At 34.9% G+C, this 20235-nt stretch overlaps 1 protein-coding gene across 1 annotated transcript in view; it reads left to right on the top strand.

The window, feature by feature from the left end:
- The window catches only part of ZNF385D (zinc finger protein 385D), a 986291-nt gene that overhangs the window by 195097 nt on the left and 770959 nt on the right, over positions 1-20235 (top strand). Inside the window, exon 2 of the mRNA XM_025377737.1 lies at positions 17149-17367. Coding sequence (XP_025233522.1) covers positions 17149-17367 — 219 coding nt within the window. The remainder of the gene's footprint in view (positions 1-17148; positions 17368-20235) is intronic.

Here is a 20235-nt window from a genome sequence, read left to right as displayed (position 1 = left end):
ACCTTGACCTTTAGAACTTAATGATATTAGCAATTACTTTATGAACTTGGAGCTGCTAGCCATTATATTCAGTGACCACGACAAATTTCTTGACACATATATTTGGAAAAATTTCCTCTAGACACTTCAAAAGGCACTTTCCACTCATTTGAAATGCAATTAAGGTTACTAATACATGAATTTAAAACTAGATGAATAACAGAAAAGAATTATCTGCAATAAAACCTATTTACTATACCTTGTAAACAACTGTCATCAGAGGGTAGAGTTGGAATAAAATTAATACATGCTGCAGCATGTGAGCCCAGGGGATGTGCCATATCATGGACACAATGTCAGTCTGAACTTAAAATTTCCCATCATGTAGATTTGATTTTCAACTTGGACTGTATTTGAATATTATTAATATATTTGCCCACAAGTAATTGTTTTAGAAATTACTCCTCAGCAGCAATATAAAATCTCAAACTGTGATGGCAACACTTACCAAGAATACTGTTTTTTTATTGCTTCATTACACCCACTGGGCCATTTTTATTGTTGAATTTAATTGGTAAGTGTTCATTTTTCCAAATAATGCAAACACATCAGGGCAAAAGTGTGTTAGAATTAGCAAAGAATAACAGATGGTACATGAGGGTTAGCATATATATAGCTCTGTAAGTAGAGCTCACTTCTGGAATATCCTAATATCATTTGGAAGGAAATGCTTGTGCTTAATGAACAACAGGACACTTTCAACAGGACACAAGGCAGTGTAGAATTTGCTGGGCCCATGTCTGTGTCTATTAATGGCTGTTTTGCAGTATGCCAAGCAAAATAACTTTGAGCTATTTAAATTTGGCTTTTTGTCATCACCTAACATACAAGGCATGCAAATCTAAAAATATCAGAGTTTTGGTGGTGAGCAGCAAGATAAAGGCATGTATTTCTGTAATGCTTCTTTCTAGATAATAATAAACAATTTATTAACACTTTAGATCTGCAAATCTACAAACCAGTCCAAATTTGCCCAATAATATTGAACCTTCCTTTTTTCTTCTCTTTCTTCCTCCTTTGGGTTCCCTTATTCCTGATTCAAATCTCCCCTCAATTCTCACTTGCACCTCTAAACAGAGGTTTGAATACTATGAATTGTCGTAAGTCTGTGAAATTAATATTTTATATAAAACCTCAAGGTATAAACTGAGGAAAACAATGTATGTGTTTGTATTAGGCTTTAGTTTGGTTTCCTTATCTGAACCACAGAAGACACGATTTGTGACATTTTCTCAATTGCCCCATGTATGGTTCATATCTATGCCATTCTGGATATGCAAGAGAGAAGTTAATCCATCACTTGCAGTTTATGCCATAGGGCATGCCTCATGGATCCTCTCTCAGAATCCCAGTTGAGAAAGACAGTTCATAAGAACTCAGGGATGACCTTGGGGCCAACTTTAGTATATGAGCAAAACTTAACCCTAAAGGACAAGAATTCCAATTGAAAAAAAAAACTGTAGAAATGTTGGAGTTACCAGTTAAGGAATGGATTGTACACCTAATGAAGAGGAAAAAAAAAAAAAAAAGAAATGCTGGTTTTTCTGCTAAGCCTAGAAGGCTGTTGGGCGTTCTAACAGAACTGGCTCTAAATCAGCGTATATTCTCTGCTCAGCAGCAATCCAGCTGGATTGTTTCTAATGCCATTTGGATATTTATTTTTATTTACTTGTCTTTGTAACCAGTGTTACAGATGAACTGCCAGTCCTAACGAGAAAAGAAAAAAAGAAATGAAATAGAAATGCTTAAAACCAAGAAGTTCCTAATACCATGAGAAGATATTTCTGTAGATACTTGAAAATATTTTTAAGAGTATGCCCAGGGCCCGGCGCGGTGGCTCATGCCTGTAATCCCAGCACTTTGGGAGGCCAAGGTGGGAAGATCACGAGGTCAGGAGATAGAGACCATCCTGGCTAACACGGTAAAACCCCGTCTCTACTAAAAAATACAAAAAAACTAGCCGGGCGAGGTGGCAGGCACCTGTAGTCCCAGCTACTCGGGAGGCTGAAGCAGGAGAATGGCGGGAACCCGGGGGGCAGAGCTTGCAGTGAGCCGAGATCGCGCCACTGCACTCCAGCCAGCCTGGGCGACAGAGTGAGACTCCATCTCAAAAAAAAAAAAATATATATATATATATATATGCACACATATTTGTATGTAAACACATTCACACAATAACTTGCTAAAACATACAGCAGAGTCGGTGTGTTTCTTCCAATGCACTTTCCTATATGAAGCAAGACTATTATAGGTAGGATTTAGCAGGAATACTGTTTTAATGGCCATTGGTCTTTCATCTCTCCACTCCAAGTCTCTCTCCATAGTGTTGCAAGCAGTATCTTGTGAAACTACAAATCTATCATTTTACTTACTAAAATAAATCTAATGCTTTGTCTTTGTCCACAGAATAAACTTTGAAAATTTATTTTCTGCCTCTTAGGGCTCTTCCTTTCCCATGTTTCCTCCGTGATTCCTGTGTATACTCCATTTCTGGTATTGAAAGGTGAAGTTTGGGTTATTGATTACAACTTCATGAATTCTAACAACGTGCATGATGTCTAGACCCACTTACTTAATAACATGCACCATACCCTTTGCCATATTCAGAGGTTCTGAAGAATAGGGTGTGGATATTCTTGTGTGCAGACCCTGCATCATTCTGCCTACCACAGCTACCCTGGGAGAAACGAAGACTGGGAAAGATAGTCTCTCAGTGGCCAACTGCATCCCAGTGACAACTCTACATTATTGTGGACAGCTATCACTGCTGTCAGAATAAACATACGATTCTGCACAGTTGAGCCTCCTTTGCTATTTTACTCATTTTACTCCACAAGTTATAAACCAATGTTAAAATAATATATCCTAATTTTAATTAAATATATATTATAATGCTTTCAAGTTTAATGTTGAATTTTATTTTGAGTAAAATGTCTAAGTATTCCTCATGATAACTTTGTTCCCTTCTGGTTTCATCACTAACTTCACTCTCCTTACAAAAAGAATGAAATGGAATATCTATGTAATATTTTAAAAGTACATATATGTATTTGTGTGCGCGTGTGTGTGTGTGTGTGTGTGTGTAGGGTGAGAGGGAGAGAGAGAAAAAAGTCACCATAGAAAAGTTTTCATATTTTATAAGTTGATTTTTCTAAATTAATTATGGTCTTAAATAGCTTAAACCACCCAAAGTGCTCCATTAGTTATCATGAGCTTGAGAAATAGATATGTATCACCAGTTAATTGAAAAACATATGGTGTTGATTAGTGCTTAGCACTCTTATTTTAATAGACTTCGATTAAATAAATGACTGCAGTGTATTTCCACAGTACAAGATGCCAGTTAAAAGTTGATGCTAGAAAAAGGTACTGAACAAAGAAACAAAGAAACATTAGTGAAGAATGGCCATGCAATTTTTGAAGAATTTGTTCATGTCTTTTTATATGTGGGAAGATTTTAGATTGTATGATCTCCTCATTTGTTATAATCTAGGATGTCATAAGGCCCTGACTCTAAAGCCAGAGCCTGAGTTCAAAACCCAGTTCTGCCACTTACTGGCTGTGAATCAGTTTTCTCATCTGTAAGTTGGGGATAATCACGGTACCTACCTTATTGGCAGTGCTTTGAGGATTAAGTGAATTAGCATTCGTAACTAGTAACATTATATAAGTGTTTATAATTATTTATAAACAAACACTAAAAATACTGATATTTTCATTAATGTCCTTCATAAGATACCAGTTGATTATGAACAGTCTCAAATATGGTATTGGTGCCAGTTACACTCTAAATACTTGTTTTGAACAAGACATAGTTTATGAATACTGGGGTCTAACCTATCTAGTAAGAGCATGAAATAAAGTAAGATGCTGGGATTTCAGTAGGAAATTATTCTCATAAGATCAAAAATATATCAAATTCTTATGAGCAAGCTCATTTACCCCCTGTTGTATACAGACTTATAAGGAAAGTCAGGCCAAAATCAGAAGGTTGCATGATGGTCATGAAATCAGGACAGGTAAAGTGAAATGAAACAATAATTTTATAACTTCAGGACATGGCAGCTGCAACATCTCCGACGACAGAGATGGTCATGCCACTAGCCAAGTTTTAACTACAAGACTTGTCTCCACTGAAGAGTGCTTTAACAGACCCAGGTGACACTCCCTTCTCTGACTTGTTCATGTGTTTCCATGGTTGACCATTTCCTTCAAATCAGTATTTCTTCATGTCTCTCGATGTGTTTATTCAAGTTACGTCAAATTACTTCTGAACTCGTGCTGGTCTGGGAGCATTCTTTCTCTCCAAGATGACTTTGCCATTTTTTTTTTTCTGACACAGTATGTATTGATTTCAAAGATTAATTCTTCAGAGACCTTTCTTATTTTGAAGTTCCTAAAGAAAAACCTCACTTTCTAACTCCAATTACGTGAAGTAAACTTGCTTAATTAAGCAATCAGAATGCAAAACTGGTAGAATTTGGAAACATAATTTAAGACAGTGTAAGTGTTTGTCTAGGAAAGTCCCAATTTGTGCCTATATACAATTTTAGTAAAATATTATTAAAAGTTGAGCTAAAACAAGTCAACGTGAGTTGAGTAGAGATCTACTCTTTCATGCCACCTTCTGCCACTGTCCTGTCATGCAATAAAGAAAGTTATCAGGTTAACACATGGTTAAATCTACAGTACAGTCAGCAATAATATCCCTTTCTCTGCACAGGTTTCAGACAAAATAACATCTTTCTCCCCAGGCTGCTTTTCCAGGTGGGACAGAAATCTTTTATTTTTAAAAAAGAAAGTGGGCCAGGCATGGTGGCTCACGCCTGTAATCCCAGCACTTTGGAAGGCCAAGGTGGGTGGATCATGAGGTTAGGAGTTCAAGACTAGCTTGGCCAAGATGACAAAGCCCCGTCTCTACTAAAAATACAAAAATTAGCTGGGCATGGTGGCAGGTGCCTGTAATCCCAGCTACTTGAGAGGCTGAGGTACGAGAATTGCTTGAACCCAGGAGGCAGAGGTTGCAGTGAGCCAAGATCGTGCCACAGCACTCCAGCCTGAATGACAGAGTGAGACTGTCTGGAAAAAAAAAAAAAGAAAAGAAAAGAAAGAAAGTGAACTTTGAATGGGTAGATCATATTTTAATACTTGTATTATTTGTTTTAGGAGAAAAAGATTGCCACTCTCCATGGTTTTTGCACATAAAATTGTAGTTTAGCTTTTATTAAGCCTGCAATAGAAGTTGTTTTACTAAAGAGCACCATTGAATTAGAAATTAGTATGACACTGACGATATTATATCTAAACATTTGTCTACTATGTCATTTAATTTGACTTAAATGTTCTCTTAGTATTTCGTTTCTGTCTTTGATGATTATAGATCTATACATTTATTAGTTGAAATTTACAATTTTAAAGTTTCCACAACCTTTTCTATTTTTATCACGGGAATTTTAGATCGGGTAAAGTATATTGCTCTCTCATTGGTAGATTATAGATGTAATGAACTGAAGTTGATAGTAAATAATAATATTCAATGTACAGCAAGGTATCTACTGATTTCAGCATTTCTGGAAGAAAATTCATGTTTACTTAAAACATATTTTAACCTACCTAAAAACTCAGGATAAGGCAGGATTTTTTTTAGAAAAGATTTTACGCCTGTAATCCCAGCACTTTGGGAGGCCGAGGCGGGCGGATCACGAGGTCAGGAAATCGAGACCATCCTGGCTTACACGGTGAAACCCCGTCTCTACTAAAAATACAAAAAAAAACTAGCCGGGTGTAGTGGTGGGCGCCTGTAATCCCAGCTACTCGGGAGATTGAGGCAGGAGAATGGCGTGAACCCGGGAGGCGGGGCTTGCAGTGAGCCGAGATTGCGCCACTGCACTGCGGCCTGGGCGACAGAGCAAGACTCCGTCTCAAAATAAATAAATAAATAAAAATAAATAAATAAATAAATAAATAAATAAATAAAAATAAAATAAAATAAAAGATTTTAAAAAATGGCCAGGTGGCACCACTACAAATTTTTAAAATGGAGATCTATGGAACCACAAATCTATAGCATCTTAGCATGTGAAGGAACTTCATGGCAGTGTAGTCCATTTGTCCTTTTTTGTTTTGTTTTGTTTGAGACGTAGTTTCACTCTTGACATATGACAGATTAAGTATTAGACAATAAATTTATAAATTTAAATTGTAAAAAACTGGGTTTCTTAGACCTGAAAAGAAGGCAAGGAAGAATCTTAATACAAGTCTTAAGGCAAATAAAGGAATATTAATTGAAGGTGGTTTTTAGCTTCTGTCCATTTCTATTAATGAAAGAAAAATAATGAGTTAAAACTATAGCATGAATAGTTAAGGTTACATATAATATTATTAAGAGAGGAAGTTCCTTGGACATTTTTCCTTTTTATTTTTCATATTTAATACTTAATCTGTCATATTTTTTCTTAGATCTATATTTATATCCATATCCATAATTTCTCTATTTGGAGCTTAAATCTAAATATAATGCATTTGAGAAATATAAATACAACAATCTTTACTAAAGTCTCCTACATATGAAAAAACTCTGTTGTATATGCATAATTATTTTTATATTAAATTTACTAACCTGCAATACATTTTTATTTATAACAACTGCTATAACAAAGTAATTTTCAATTTGGATTCTTTTAACAGTCTGGATTGATTGAGTTCTACAAACTTATTAAACAATCTTTCAAGCTTATTTGGGTAATAGAAAAATAGGTTAAATGGTACTGTAGTGAAAAATGAATATTACCTAATTTTATCTTTTTAATGGGTTTCTACTCTAAGTCGAATTTGATAGTGATACATTAGTCAGTGTATCTACGATAGCAAATAAATTTTGTCTTATATGGTAAACCTGAATAATTTGTGGACCCTGCAATGTGCCGAGTGTTTGAAACCAAATCCAGCCTCTGAAGGAAAGATTGTCATAATTGATTAGTTATGTCTGTCATCGATGTGCATCAGGTGATCAAGTTCTTCATATGGGAGTTATTTCTTTTAACTTTTACTGAAGTATGTTTGGGATTAGGGATACAACTGGGATATTTAATTCATTTAACAAAAAAACATGGTTTTGGTTAGGTGGTAATTTGTTTTAAGACATTTTCTTGACAAATATTTTTCCTTGGAAGTTTGGGTTACTTTCTAATTTTAATATTAATGATTGCAAGAGAGCTGGTATACTAGTTATGTGTTTATGCATAATAATATTACAGAAATTTTATGTCTTAAGACAACACACATTTATTAGCTCACAATTTCTGAGGCGCAATGGTCCACACATTACCTAACCAGGACTTCTTCGAGGCTACCATAAAGATATGGGCCGGGATGTGTTTTCGTCTATAGTTCGACTGGGGAAGGACCACTTCCTCACTCATATGTTTGTTTACAGTATTCAGCTGCTTATTATGGTCTCATTTTTTTTCACTGGTTGTTGGCCAGAGACTACCCTAAGATCCTTGCCACGTAGTCCTCTTCATAGGGAAACTCATAATAAGCTCACATTTTCTTTTCAGATTGTAGAAGTGAAATATAAGACAACATGAAAAAGCTTTGGCAGCTTGCTTCTTCAAAGTTAGTGAGGGAGAATCTCTTCTCACAAGATGGGCATTACTATCTTTTTGTAACATAATCCCACTCATGATATACATCCCATCACCTTTACCATATTCTATTGGTAGAAGCAAGTTACAGGTTCTACCCTCCAGGAGAGCAGACTGTGGAAAGGTCTGATTAACTCAAGGTGGAAATTAGAGGGGCCATCCTAGAATATATCTGCCACAGTTAGGATGCGCAAATTTTTCAGGGAAATTTATCTGGGTATAAGAAAATATTCTCATATAGCCTGAAGATATCCTGAATCATCATTAGTACCTGCTCTTCTCCTTTAATGATGAAAGGGAGAAAACTGTAAATGGAAACATTGATCTAAGAGTAAGACATTTATAAGAATGGTTATGGAAAAATTGGATGCAGGTAATATGACAAAGTCTATGTTACAAAAAGACTAGGCATGGCCAGCAGTTGAAATCACCAAAGTATTAAAATGTATTGTAAGAAGACAGAATCAATGAGATAAGGAAAAAAACCTGAGACTTTAAGCATTATAAATGAGGGAGGGAAAAAGCAAAGCTGTCTCTTAACAAAAAAAAAAAAAAAAAAAAAAATCCAAAAACCGGAATAAAAGCATATAGCTACTAGATTTACAAGCCAAAATCTTCGTCACAATTCTCCTCTTAGCATTACTGACTGTTAAAAGTCATAGTCAGTCTAGCCTACATTATCTCTGTCTTCTCAAATTCCACAGAGAACTAGGATATTGTGTGATGTGATATGCAAATATCCCAAGTGGCTAAACTAGTGCTAGACACAGGGCAGGTGCTTAAAACATATTTGTCATAGGACTTTTCAATAGCTTCTAGGGTGCCTATTTTTTCTCGGCATAACTTTTCACCAGATATACATAAAAACAATCATTCTCTAATTCAGGTCTTCAGAAATTTTTCTGAGGCAAACCATTCTTAAGTTTTATGTAAGCTGTTTTAGATGCAAAGTAGGGTAGAACTAGCTGAAAGCGCGAAGATATTTGGTGCATTTTCAAGAAAATAGGGTTGATGCTTAAAATACCTTTAAAAAACATGGTCTGAGAACTCAAGAGCAGGACTCACAGTGCAGCCTCAGCATCCCTGGTGTGATGGCAGACACGCTGTGTGGCATAACTCCAGGGGGACCAAGTTTTGCCAAGGAGGCCCTGATGGCATGACTGATTCAAGAAAACATTCCTAAAATAGGAACAATGGGTCAGAATACAGGAAAAGATTTGCATACCATTGACTAAAAAAATGTAGTAATAGTAATGTAAGTTTCCGTTGGACTTTGCAACTTCGAAGAATACATTCGTGACATTGAAATTTAAGACATATCTGATTTATTTATATAGTAGTAGATTCTACTTGAATAATTTACCTTTTTTAACAAAATATTTTTGTTTTTATTTTTGAGGTTAAACTATGGGCTCCCATTTGGCCTCAAAAATATTTTAGTGCTTTCATGGTGAGTCATTTGAAGATTAAGGTAAAATTTCTTTTTGAAACTGAGGACTCAAAATAGAAATTCTGATTTGAAGCTTACAACTCTAAAAAGTCTACTGCTTAAAAGGGAGAAAGGAATGCATTTAAAAGTTTCATTCTGTATCTCATTCTGCCACTGTGGGCTTAATTTTTGTAGGTGAATCTGCAAACATTCAGTTAAGACTTCCATCACCTTGTAAAAGCCATAATTGTATTGAGACCATCAAATTTAGTGTGATGCTGGGATGTGATAAAAACTGTACTTGAAATACAATCCATTAACCTTGATTTGCCTTATGTAGTCTTCTATAATGTAATTTCCTATCATAAAAGTAAGATGTTCCTAATTAAAATTCTCATTTTTAAAGTTCCTAAGTGATATTTAAGTTAGGAGACTATGTAAAACAATTAATGCTTTTTAATAAAGACAAACAGTTGAGATTATCTGCTGTTCTGTGACGTTCCCCCAGTTTATCTTTAATATCTGAGTTGTGTGGCTAAATATCGGTGAGTTCGTTAGCTGTGCTATACGCAAACACACACCACTGAAGCTGAATGTTGTGTTACAATATATGTATGTTAGATATTTACAGAATTACAGTAATGCTATTTTTATGTCTGGGGAATTTCCAGATGCTGTAGTTTTAATTTTTAATTCACACTGCACTCTAGTGGGGAATTAGATCAAAGCGAAATTATTTTTATAATGGTACTCTATAGCACTAACTGTGAACTATTTACAGTTTTAATAGTGAAATGTAGAAGATATTGTAACTCACTATAACTTTCTCAAATGCTTAATGCTATAAATATGATTTTATATATTACAGATAATATATATTTAATATTTTACCATAACAGTAAAATACACTTTTCTACATTAGTCTTGAAAATAGAGGAAGATTCACTATTGAAGTAGTTTATTTGATTAATATATATGTATTCCAAATATGCTACATAAAATCTGTATACATATATACATATGTACAATTTATACAGATATATACAATATGTATATGCATATATATGTATATATACAGATGTAAGCAATACTCTCTAAATCCTAATACAAGGAAATGCTGAATAAAAGTTACTACTTATTTTTTTCATCCAAAAAAGGCCAAATTTCTTTCATAAATTTTATGAATAAAAATGAGATTTAAAAATATTTGCTTATAAAGGTTCATTACTATTCTTAATTTTATGAAGCAATTTAACTTAAATCCTGCACAGGCAACTTTGGCAGCAATGTGTGGCTACAGCCACCTTTTGAATCACCTAATAGCTATTTTTTTTCATTTTTTCTAAGTTATTTCAAATTAATTTTAGTGCTTTTAAAATCGACTTATGATATTGTCTCTGGAAATTTTATTCCAGGTAAGCAGTATCTAATCCCATGACATTAGTACAGTATTTTTCCCATTTTACTCTATATATGCTTATTCATGATTTCCACAACCTTTTACCATTTTTAAAGGTGATTTTAAATGCTTTCTGCAAAATAACCTATTGCAGTAGCAGTTGTATCATTATATTCTTACAAATAATAAATCTTTGTTATATGTTTACCTTCATTTTATGAGCTGGTCAAGAAAATTGTATAAAAATTATAAACTCCATTAGGATTTGTATATATCACACAAATTACAACTCCCCTTCTGTGAAATGGACTAGATTGATGTCTTCCCATACAGTACATTTTTTTTTCCATAATAAAGCAATTTTAAGAACGCTTTATAAGAGACTCTATAAGGAATTCAAAATTGGTGGATTCCTCTTTTCAGAAGAATAAGTTATTTTGAGCAACGTTTGTAAAATGTGGGGAATATTTAGACATTAAATTTTATTTTTTTCAATGAAATTATTTTTAAAGAAATGGCCAAAATCTGTCACCTGTTGTGCTTTGTATAAATATTATTAAAACCTAAGAATATAAAGCTGCTTACCAAATAAACTTGTAATTTTGACTTTTTAATGAACTAGCCAGCTGTCATCTACCCTATTTGTATTTCAAAGTTATCGCCATGAAGTATCTCTAGATTAGGTTTTTATTTTGTTTTCAGTTGAACCAAAAATAATTTCTGGAGATACTATCACATCAAGATTTCTAAAGGGATTTTAGTGTTTAGCATTGGTCTCTGCCACTATTTATATGAGGTTGTCTGTGCTAAATGTCTTCTAGATATGTAAATTCCTATCTGCCAATTTTTAAAAAAATTATATGGTGGGAGAAGTCATTGTAAAACAAGAATATTTTGGTTTATTTATACCATTTACAGTCCTATGATTTTGTAAGTCATTTGTAAAACTACTTACAATGTGGTTTATTGTGCACTAAACTGTCTGTTAGTGGCTGTCATCTACTGACGTTTCACTGTCAATTCAGATTATCTTAGAAACTTGAGATTCTTGGAGATTTTAGAGGCTTGCCGCTTTGACAAGACAGCAGATGCAAGAACAACGAGTAAAGCCGATCCCGGACAAAACGATGTAATCTGGCTTGTTAACAATAAGATAAAACATTGACATTATTTGCAGGAAAAAATTTCTACTCATTAAAATTGGGGCCGGGCGCGGTGGCTCAAGTCTGTAATCCCAGCACTTTGGGAGGCCGAGGCGGGTGGATCACGAGGTCAGGAGATCAAGACCATCCTGGCTAACACGGTGAAACCCCGTCTCTACTAAAAATACAAAAAACTAGCCGGGCGTGGTGGCGGCGCCTGTAGTCCCAGCAACTTGGGAGGCTGAGGCGGGAGAATGGCGTGAACCCGGGAGGCTGAGTTTGCAGTGAGCCGAGATCGCGTCACTGCACTCAAGCCTGGGTGACAGAGCGAGACTCCGTCTCAAAAAATAAATAAATAAATAAAAAATAAAATAAAATAGGGTTTGGTTGTCAACTAATATACACTATTTTACATACTTTAATTTTATATTAATGATTGTGGGAGTTGCGATAGGATTGAAACAGTAAAGCGAATATGAAGTTTATAAATTGTTAATTATGTGGTGGTTGACTGGATACCTCTCTCTGTGTGTGTGTGTGTAAATGGCTTATAATCTTAATTGAAACTGATAATAAATAGAAGAAATCAGTGGAGGTGTATTAGATTTTTTGTTAGTGGGTTGGTAGCTCAGTTATTCAGAAGGAAAATTTGAATTAGATAAAATGACTTAGAATTGTGTTCCATATTGGATTTTCAACCCTCAGCGCTTTTTTTCTGAATTGAATTTAACTACCTATTAACTACCTCAGGAGAATTCTGAGCTTTCTACAGGGCTGGGGAGCCTTTCCATTGTAAGTGTGTATATGGCAAGCAAGAAGATAGGAGAAAGTCATTTCAGGCAAATTTGAGATAAAGATCCATCCGATGGTGGACCGCACGTGAAGCAGTGAATGTTTCCCTCATTCTTCAAATCACATAGTTTATTTCTAGCGCAGGATGAATGAGCAAGGGATAAAGAGAACAGAAGTTTCTTTCTCAGTTCTTTCCCAGAGCACACAAGTTCTCAAGAGGTTCCTGTTTTATTGTCAAGGAGAGAAAATGGTCTCTGCTCTATTTTCCAAATTTAAAAAGATATTAAATAAAACTTTTCTGTATAATTGTCTTAGAGTTGCAGAAAAATTGCCAAATTGGTCGAGTTCCCATAGACTTCCCATCCAATTTCCTCTATTGTTGATATCTTTTGTAAGTACGGTACATTTGTTACAACTAATGAACTAATAATACATTATCATTAATGATACTCTATGTTTTATTTGGATTTCATTAATTTTTCCTGTGATGTTCATGTTTTGTTTCAAGGCCCCATCCAGGATACCACATTTCATTTAGTTTTAGTATTTCTTTAGGCTCCACTGGGCTGTAACAATTTCACAGACTTCCCCTAGTTTTGATGACCTTGACAGTTTTGAATATTGGTCAGGTATTTTGTATACAGTTCCTTAGTTTGTGTTTGTCTATTATTTCTGTGAGGAAGATCACAGAGGTGAAATACCATTGTTAGCACATCATATTAAGGATTCTTGCTATCAGTGTGACCTATCCCTGTGGATATGAAATGTGATGTGGCTGAAGTATTAATTGTCAGGTTTCTTCACTATAAAGCTACTTTTCTCCTCTTTCTGTACCACACTATTTAGATGCAAGTCACTAAGCATAACCTATACTTGAAGAGTGTTGTGCCCTATCCGGCTTTGAATGGAGGGTGTCTATTTAAGTTATTTGGAATACTTTTAAATGAGAGTTCAGTATCTATCTCATCCATTTATATTTACATCAGTATGTACTCATTGAAATTTATTTTATACTTTAGGTTTTAATCCAATAATATATTACTCAGATTATTGCTCAAGTTGCTCCAGCTTTGGTTCTTGGGAGTTTTTTCCGTTGGTCTCTGTGTCTACAACTTTTGATTCTTAATTAGGTTACATGAATTTTAGGGTCCAGCAGGGATGTAGCCTGTTAATGCCAGGGGTGGCGTGGGTTAGAGAATATGAGCTCTTCTCAGGGCAGTCTTGATACCAACAGCTGGTCCTTTGGCAATGGTGGTGACATTTCAGCTTGTGTCAAAACAATGCACTAAATAAATCAACTGCAAGAACCACATTGCATCCCAGAAAAATATTGTTTCTACTTTTATTTTTTCTCAACTTCTCTCACATACGTTGTTTAATATAGCTTACCAAAAATGAGTCATCTTATGTGTGCCACATTTTAATTACTTCTGTGAGTCTGCAAGAGTAAATCAGTCTCCACATCTAGATAATTAAAACACACTCACACAAACAAACACCTCATTCCTTTGATAATTACTCCCGGGATAATTCCAGTTCTTGAACCTGTTAAAGAGTGCTGTCTATACCTACATTACTGTATTAAGCCAAACATCTTTCCAGTGTCTTTTGGTTCTGAGGGAGGAAGGTTAGGAGGGAAAAAAGTGGACAAATTGATCAATTATTTTGGGTTTCAAGAGAGTCACCTAAAGTTTACGTATGGCTGCTGAACTTTTTCTCAGTGAAACTCAAATGTGTCAAATTTCCATTTAACAATTTAAACATGACGTTTTTACCGTATTGGGAAGGAAAATCACTTATGAACATTGCCTCCTACTTCACAGAGTGCCAGTTGAGCCACTGCAGTTTTCCTGCAAAATCTGTAAATGTTTTATGATGTCCTGCGCCAGCCACAATAATGTATTTGAGGTTCTCTTTTTCCCTTAGTGTCCATACCACATAGTTTCTATTTCCTTTGAAAGTTGTCATTTTTGCACCTTACTACAAAATTGTTGACATTGTCTGGTAATATAGTCTTTCTCAGCTGAGCAGGGAATTCCTCATGTGTAAAGCAAATAAATCTCAGAGGCTTGAAAGAAAATTCTCCAGTATTTTCCCCTGCTAAATTGTTAGCACATGTTCTTATTTTGTGGGTCAAGATGGAAATGTGAATCAAATAAGAAAATATTTTCTTCCAAATATATGCATATGTTTAGCAAAAATGATGTGTTACAAGGGCTCACCTACTGTGACTATCTCTGTAGCATTGCCTCGTTCTGGCAAACCTAAGCTGTTCACGCTAGAGGAAATAAGCTCTTTGGCTTCTTTGAAATATATTGATTTATTTTTTCATAATAAATGGTCATCATGTCAAATTTTTTAAATACAGAAATGGTAAAGGAAAACAAGCCAACTCTAATCTTGCCACTCAGAATGAAATAATTCTAATTCTAATACTTTTTCTAAGTCCAGTTTGTGCTTCATATGGTTGTAAACATACTATATGTAAATTTGCATCTTACGTTTGTTTTTTACTTATATACAAAATATTTTCCCTTTTTTTTTTTTTTTTTTTTTTTTGTGGAGACAGAGTCTCGCTCTGTAGCCCAGGCTGGAGTGCAGTGGCACGATCACGCCATTCTCCTGCCTCAGCCTCCTGAGTAGCTGGGACTACAGGCGCCCGCCACCACGCCCGGCTAATTTTCTGTATTTTTAGTAGAGACAGGGTTTCACCGTGTTAGCCAGGATGGTCTCGATCTCCTGACCTCGTGATCCGCCCGCCTCGGCCTCCCCAAGTGCTGGGATTACAAGCGTGAGCCACCGCGCCCGGCCAATATTTTCCCGTATTATAAAACTTTCCTGATCTGCTTTTAATGGCTATGCATATTGCAGTGATTTTAGCATACCATCATTTACTATCATTTTACTACTTAACAGTATTTGAGATAAAAGATTTAAGCATAAATCAACTCTACACAAAAGAAGTTTTGAAATGTTCTGATTATAACCTGGAGAGATACTTACTGTTTTTATTTCTATAAAATAAGAAAAGCTGATACGCTTACATGTTTTCCTTTCATTAAAATTATATAATCATTTTACAAAGCTGATAGCTTTTCTTTTAAAATGACCATTTAAATTGCATATTTAAATTATTTTAACGAGGTTATCTGAGTAAGAAAGATAGAGTTTCCTTTTTAAAAGGAAGTTAACATATTTTAAATGAATTAGTTCACAAAGAAAGCATGCATTATGCACTGACCAATCTTTTACTCATTTTGGAATTTGGATAGTGACTTCAATACCTGTAAATAGATTCAAGTATTAGTCATTTTTGGGTGAGTTCACTAGTTTGATTTTCCTTAAAATTTTATTGGTGAACTGATAATGCTTCCATATTGTTAAAAACATTTCAACATTTGTTATCTCATTTGCCTCATACCAAAGTCCATGGCTTTTGCATCAAGTTTGTCTAATTGCAAGGACCACTTCTGTGATGCTTGTCAGTTTAACTCCAGAACCTAGGAGGATGCTGCCACGTAGCGGTCAGTTAATAAATGCACATTAAAATCATAACTGTTTTTCTCTGCTAATATTTTTCAAAGACTTTAAAATAACTCCTTAAGGAATTGGGAGAATTGGAGTGGAGAACTCCTATCTGGACCATAGTGTGCTAGAGAGGCCAGGGTAGTGGAAGTAGAGAAAACTTAGAAATGAGGTATTATTATTTTAAATTACTTGTGAGTGGATGTTAAATATAGATTACAATACTTACTCTAATTATTGTCATCTGACTGGACAATAATCGGTGGCACACACCTGTAGTTCCAGCTACTTAGGAGGCTGAAGTGGGAGGACTGCTTGAGCCCAGGAGGTCAAGGCTGTGCCGAGCCAAGATCATGCCACTGCATTCCAACTTAAGTGACAGAGTGAAACCCTGTCTCAAATAAATTAAAAAAATGTCATTTTAAGGCCAGAGATACTGAAATTATGATTTGACCTTTTCTCTTTGGTTTTAGTATACAAAGCATACATTTATCCAAAAGTAATGATTTCCAATGTAAGCCATAAGTCAGTCACATTTTTTTTGTATCCTGATTATGAGGCTATCTTGGGTATTCAAAGCCTCTCTTGTGTGTCAGGTATAAAATATAAATTTTGGGGTATTGAAACAGTTTTAGCATCTTTGTATGTGTAGAATGTGTCCATCCAGATGTAAGTCACTTAACTAGTAAGGCATATAAGAATTTTATTAGGTTGAATTAAAACAAAACTGTCTAATTCATTAATACATACTAGAGAACATGATGATTAAAAACTTTGAATTTAGAGATAAACTGAATGCTTATGACAGCTATACCACTTGTTAGCTGTGTGACCTTAGACAAGTCGTTTAATCATTCTAAAACTTAGTCTCCTTGGCTATAAAAAAGGGAAAACTATACTGCTTATTTCATTATTATGATAATTAAATGAAGTAATAAAAATATATAGCATAGTATTGGGAACAGATTTTTTAAAAAGTTAAACATTTGCCATTTATATTCCATTAAAGAGATTGTCTACTTTAGCATAGTATGAAAACAATCTGTTAGAATGAGAGTATATAGAAATTTTTAATTCTTGTATGTGGATCAATATTTATTTGCCACCCAATTTAATAAATATGAAGTAATATAAAAATCTTGATCTGCGTGTTCATAACTTTCCTTGCACCCCCAGATTTCACCTGTGTACACGATGGCGAGAGTGAGGCTGAATTAATACCTGATGACTTTGAAGAAAAACCAGAAAGAGAAAAGAAACATACCAACTTTACTTTGTGCAACGTATGTAACATTCAGCTGAATTCGGCCGCTCAAGCACAAATCCACTACAATGGCAAATCACATCAAAAGAGATTAAAACAACTCAGCAACGGGATGCTGAAAAATGACAATGGTAAGCTTTTCTAAAAATATTTCTCAATTTTACATCATCAACTTAAGTTATTTGTGTACCTGCAGATGTGATGATAAAAGAATGAACTAAACTATTTTTTAAAACCAGGAAAATATTACATAAAAGCTTTATCAGCAGAGTAGATTAAAATACATCATTTCTCTTTGAGGGAGAAGGAGACATTTTATTTTTTGTACATAGTTAATTGTATTAGGGTTGTGACCTTCAGGAAATTTACTATTTTTGAGTTGTCAGAGTTTTAGAGTTTCTTTATGTGTGCCTTTAACATAGCTATGTATGGAAATAGACATCCTTTTACAGTGTGTATGGGACAGTGGATTTTTGTTTTTTATTTTTTATTTCCTGCAGGTATAGGGGATTCAATTGGTTAGTAACACTGCAATTGATTTGAAATAATGCGTATCTTTTCAAATAGGTGTTTTAATCAATAAGCTATGATCCATTAGTACAGACTTTTAAGTTTCCTAGTGAATATTTATGGTTTATTTCATAAGAGTACTTTTTAAAAGTATGTGTTGAATTTATGAGTTAATAGATTTTCCAAATAGCACAAAAATATCTTTGGGAACAAATGGAAGGATATTAGAAAATATAGAGACATGAAGAGAGGAGGGTAGGCCCATCCAGAGGAGACTTTAGAGAGCTAACTCACTGCAACTTGAGTTGCAATACTATATTCTGATCAGATGTTTCATGTGTAATAAATATAATTCATCTAAATTATACTGACATTTTAAAATGTGAATGAATTTCAATCTCTTTCTATATTTGACGTCATAAAGATTTTTAATATAATTTGGTAATTTGCTTCAAGGTGGCCAAATGATGGGAAGAAAAATGAAAGTACATTCTTAAGGTAGAAATTGCTTCTATCTTGCTTTATGTGTTTTTCATTTATTTGATTTTAGTATGAATGAACTGTAGTATTCTATTGGAAAGGATTTTATATTTCTTTCAAATGTATGACATTTAGTTAATTATAGATGTTATTTGTCAAAGAGATAGAAGAAACAAAAATTGGTCAGAAAGTAATTGAGAACTATTAAATTCTATAGGCATAAGAGAAACCTAGTGACACAGGACATTTCTTGATCACTTTTGCCGGCCAGAGACACCTGGCCAGTAATGTCCTTGCTCTGCCTTGGCCCATGGCTTTGGGGCTGGCTCAGCCCCATGCTGTTTCTGTCATGTGAGCTGGCTGCCCTCTGCTTGTTAGAGGGCAGAGGGCCACAGTGTGACAGCCTTCTCTGTACCCATGTTTGGTGAGTCCTGAGCCCTTGTCACGTGTCTAAGAAGAATGAGGATATGCTGACAAACGAAGAGTGAGAAGGGCAGAGAATAATTTATTGAGCAGTGGAACACCTCTCAGTGGAGAGGGGATGAGTGGGTGGTCCTCCACCCCCATAGTTGGGTAGTTTCTCCCCCAGTGTGGCTGAGTCTGGAGCTTTTACTGGCTCAGAATAGGAGAGCACATGCTGATATATTTATGAGTGTGCAAGGAAAGGGTAAAGCAAAGGCATCACTCAAAGGTGGGCATGGCAGTGTAGAAAACCAATTAGAAAAGGGTTGGTATGTGTAAAATAGGTGAAGGGTGGGGATCAGTCAGAGGAAAGCACAGCAAATGGGAAGACAGATTCTCAGTCCAGTCCATGGATTTGACTTGTAGCTTGGATTTCAGGCTTTAAACTGTCTTTGGCTTGGAGGTGGGTTTTCACCAGGGACCTGTCCCTATCTGCCTAGGCATTTGTCTGCTTCCTGCTGCTATCGCTAGCAAAGTAAGTCACGATTTTAAAATGGATATTTCAGTCTCTACTTAGACTTCTTAAAAACAATCTATACCTTATTGTTAACTTCTGGGTGAAATCACCTCAAGTACAGCGTGATTCAATTCCAAGTTGTTTTCTCTAAGTTTGTATTGGTCATGATAGTGTAAGCTTTGGTGTTTTACTTCACTTATCTTGATAGTCACAAACCTCATTTGGAGAAGCAATAAACAATATTATAGAACAAAACTAGAACAAAAGATACATCTTGTTTAGAAACCCAAATCAAAATTAGTACCAGCCATAACGCAGAGTGGCCAAAGATTTTCAGACCACAATACTAGGTATGAGTTTACTCAAGTTAAATATTTTTAAACAATCATATCAATATACTTAGAGGTTAGCACTTTATTAAAGGCTTTATGTACATTTTACTATTCAATTTTTCCTCATAACTAGCCAAAATGATCTTGTTATATTCCTTTTATAGACATGGACATTGAGGATAACATCAGTTGATACTATGGTGAAGGTCACACACCTATTAAATGGTCGAACTTGCAATCAAACCCTGGTCTTACTCACCGAAGTACCTGTACTTCTAAACGCTGTTTCCCAAAATGAATATTCTGTAGAAACTATGCCTTTCTTCATTCAAACAAATCATTTAGGAGAACATTTAAAAATTAAAATTTTAATATATTCCTCAAATTACTTCATGAATGTAGTACTCAACAAAATATTTATTGCTGCATTTCCTATTCAGATTTTTTCCCCAAGACATTTTAAGTATCATCATGTTAGTAGGAACATTTTCAGTGACCTGTCATTACTAATATTACGAACATGACGATAGGTCACCAAAAACAACCATGATTACTGGGAATACTGGGTCATCTTAGGTCCTATCAGTTTGGCCTGAAATTACACTTCAGAGAATGGTGGACATGTGGATGAGAAAAGTCAAGAATGGCAGGGTCAGGGCCAATTCTTGAGGACTACCTAGGAATTAGGGGAGATCCTGGAGCCAAAAGTGTCAATCACATTATCTGAGAAGGTATGATGAATTTGGCCTTAATCTGTG

Source organism: Theropithecus gelada, chromosome 2, assembly GCF_003255815.1.
Source record: "Theropithecus gelada isolate Dixy chromosome 2, Tgel_1.0, whole genome shotgun sequence".
NCBI classification, from domain to species: domain Eukaryota; kingdom Metazoa; phylum Chordata; class Mammalia; order Primates; family Cercopithecidae; genus Theropithecus; species Theropithecus gelada.
Note: the sequence above shows the minus strand (reverse complement) of the source record. Positions and strands in the feature narration are given on the sequence as shown.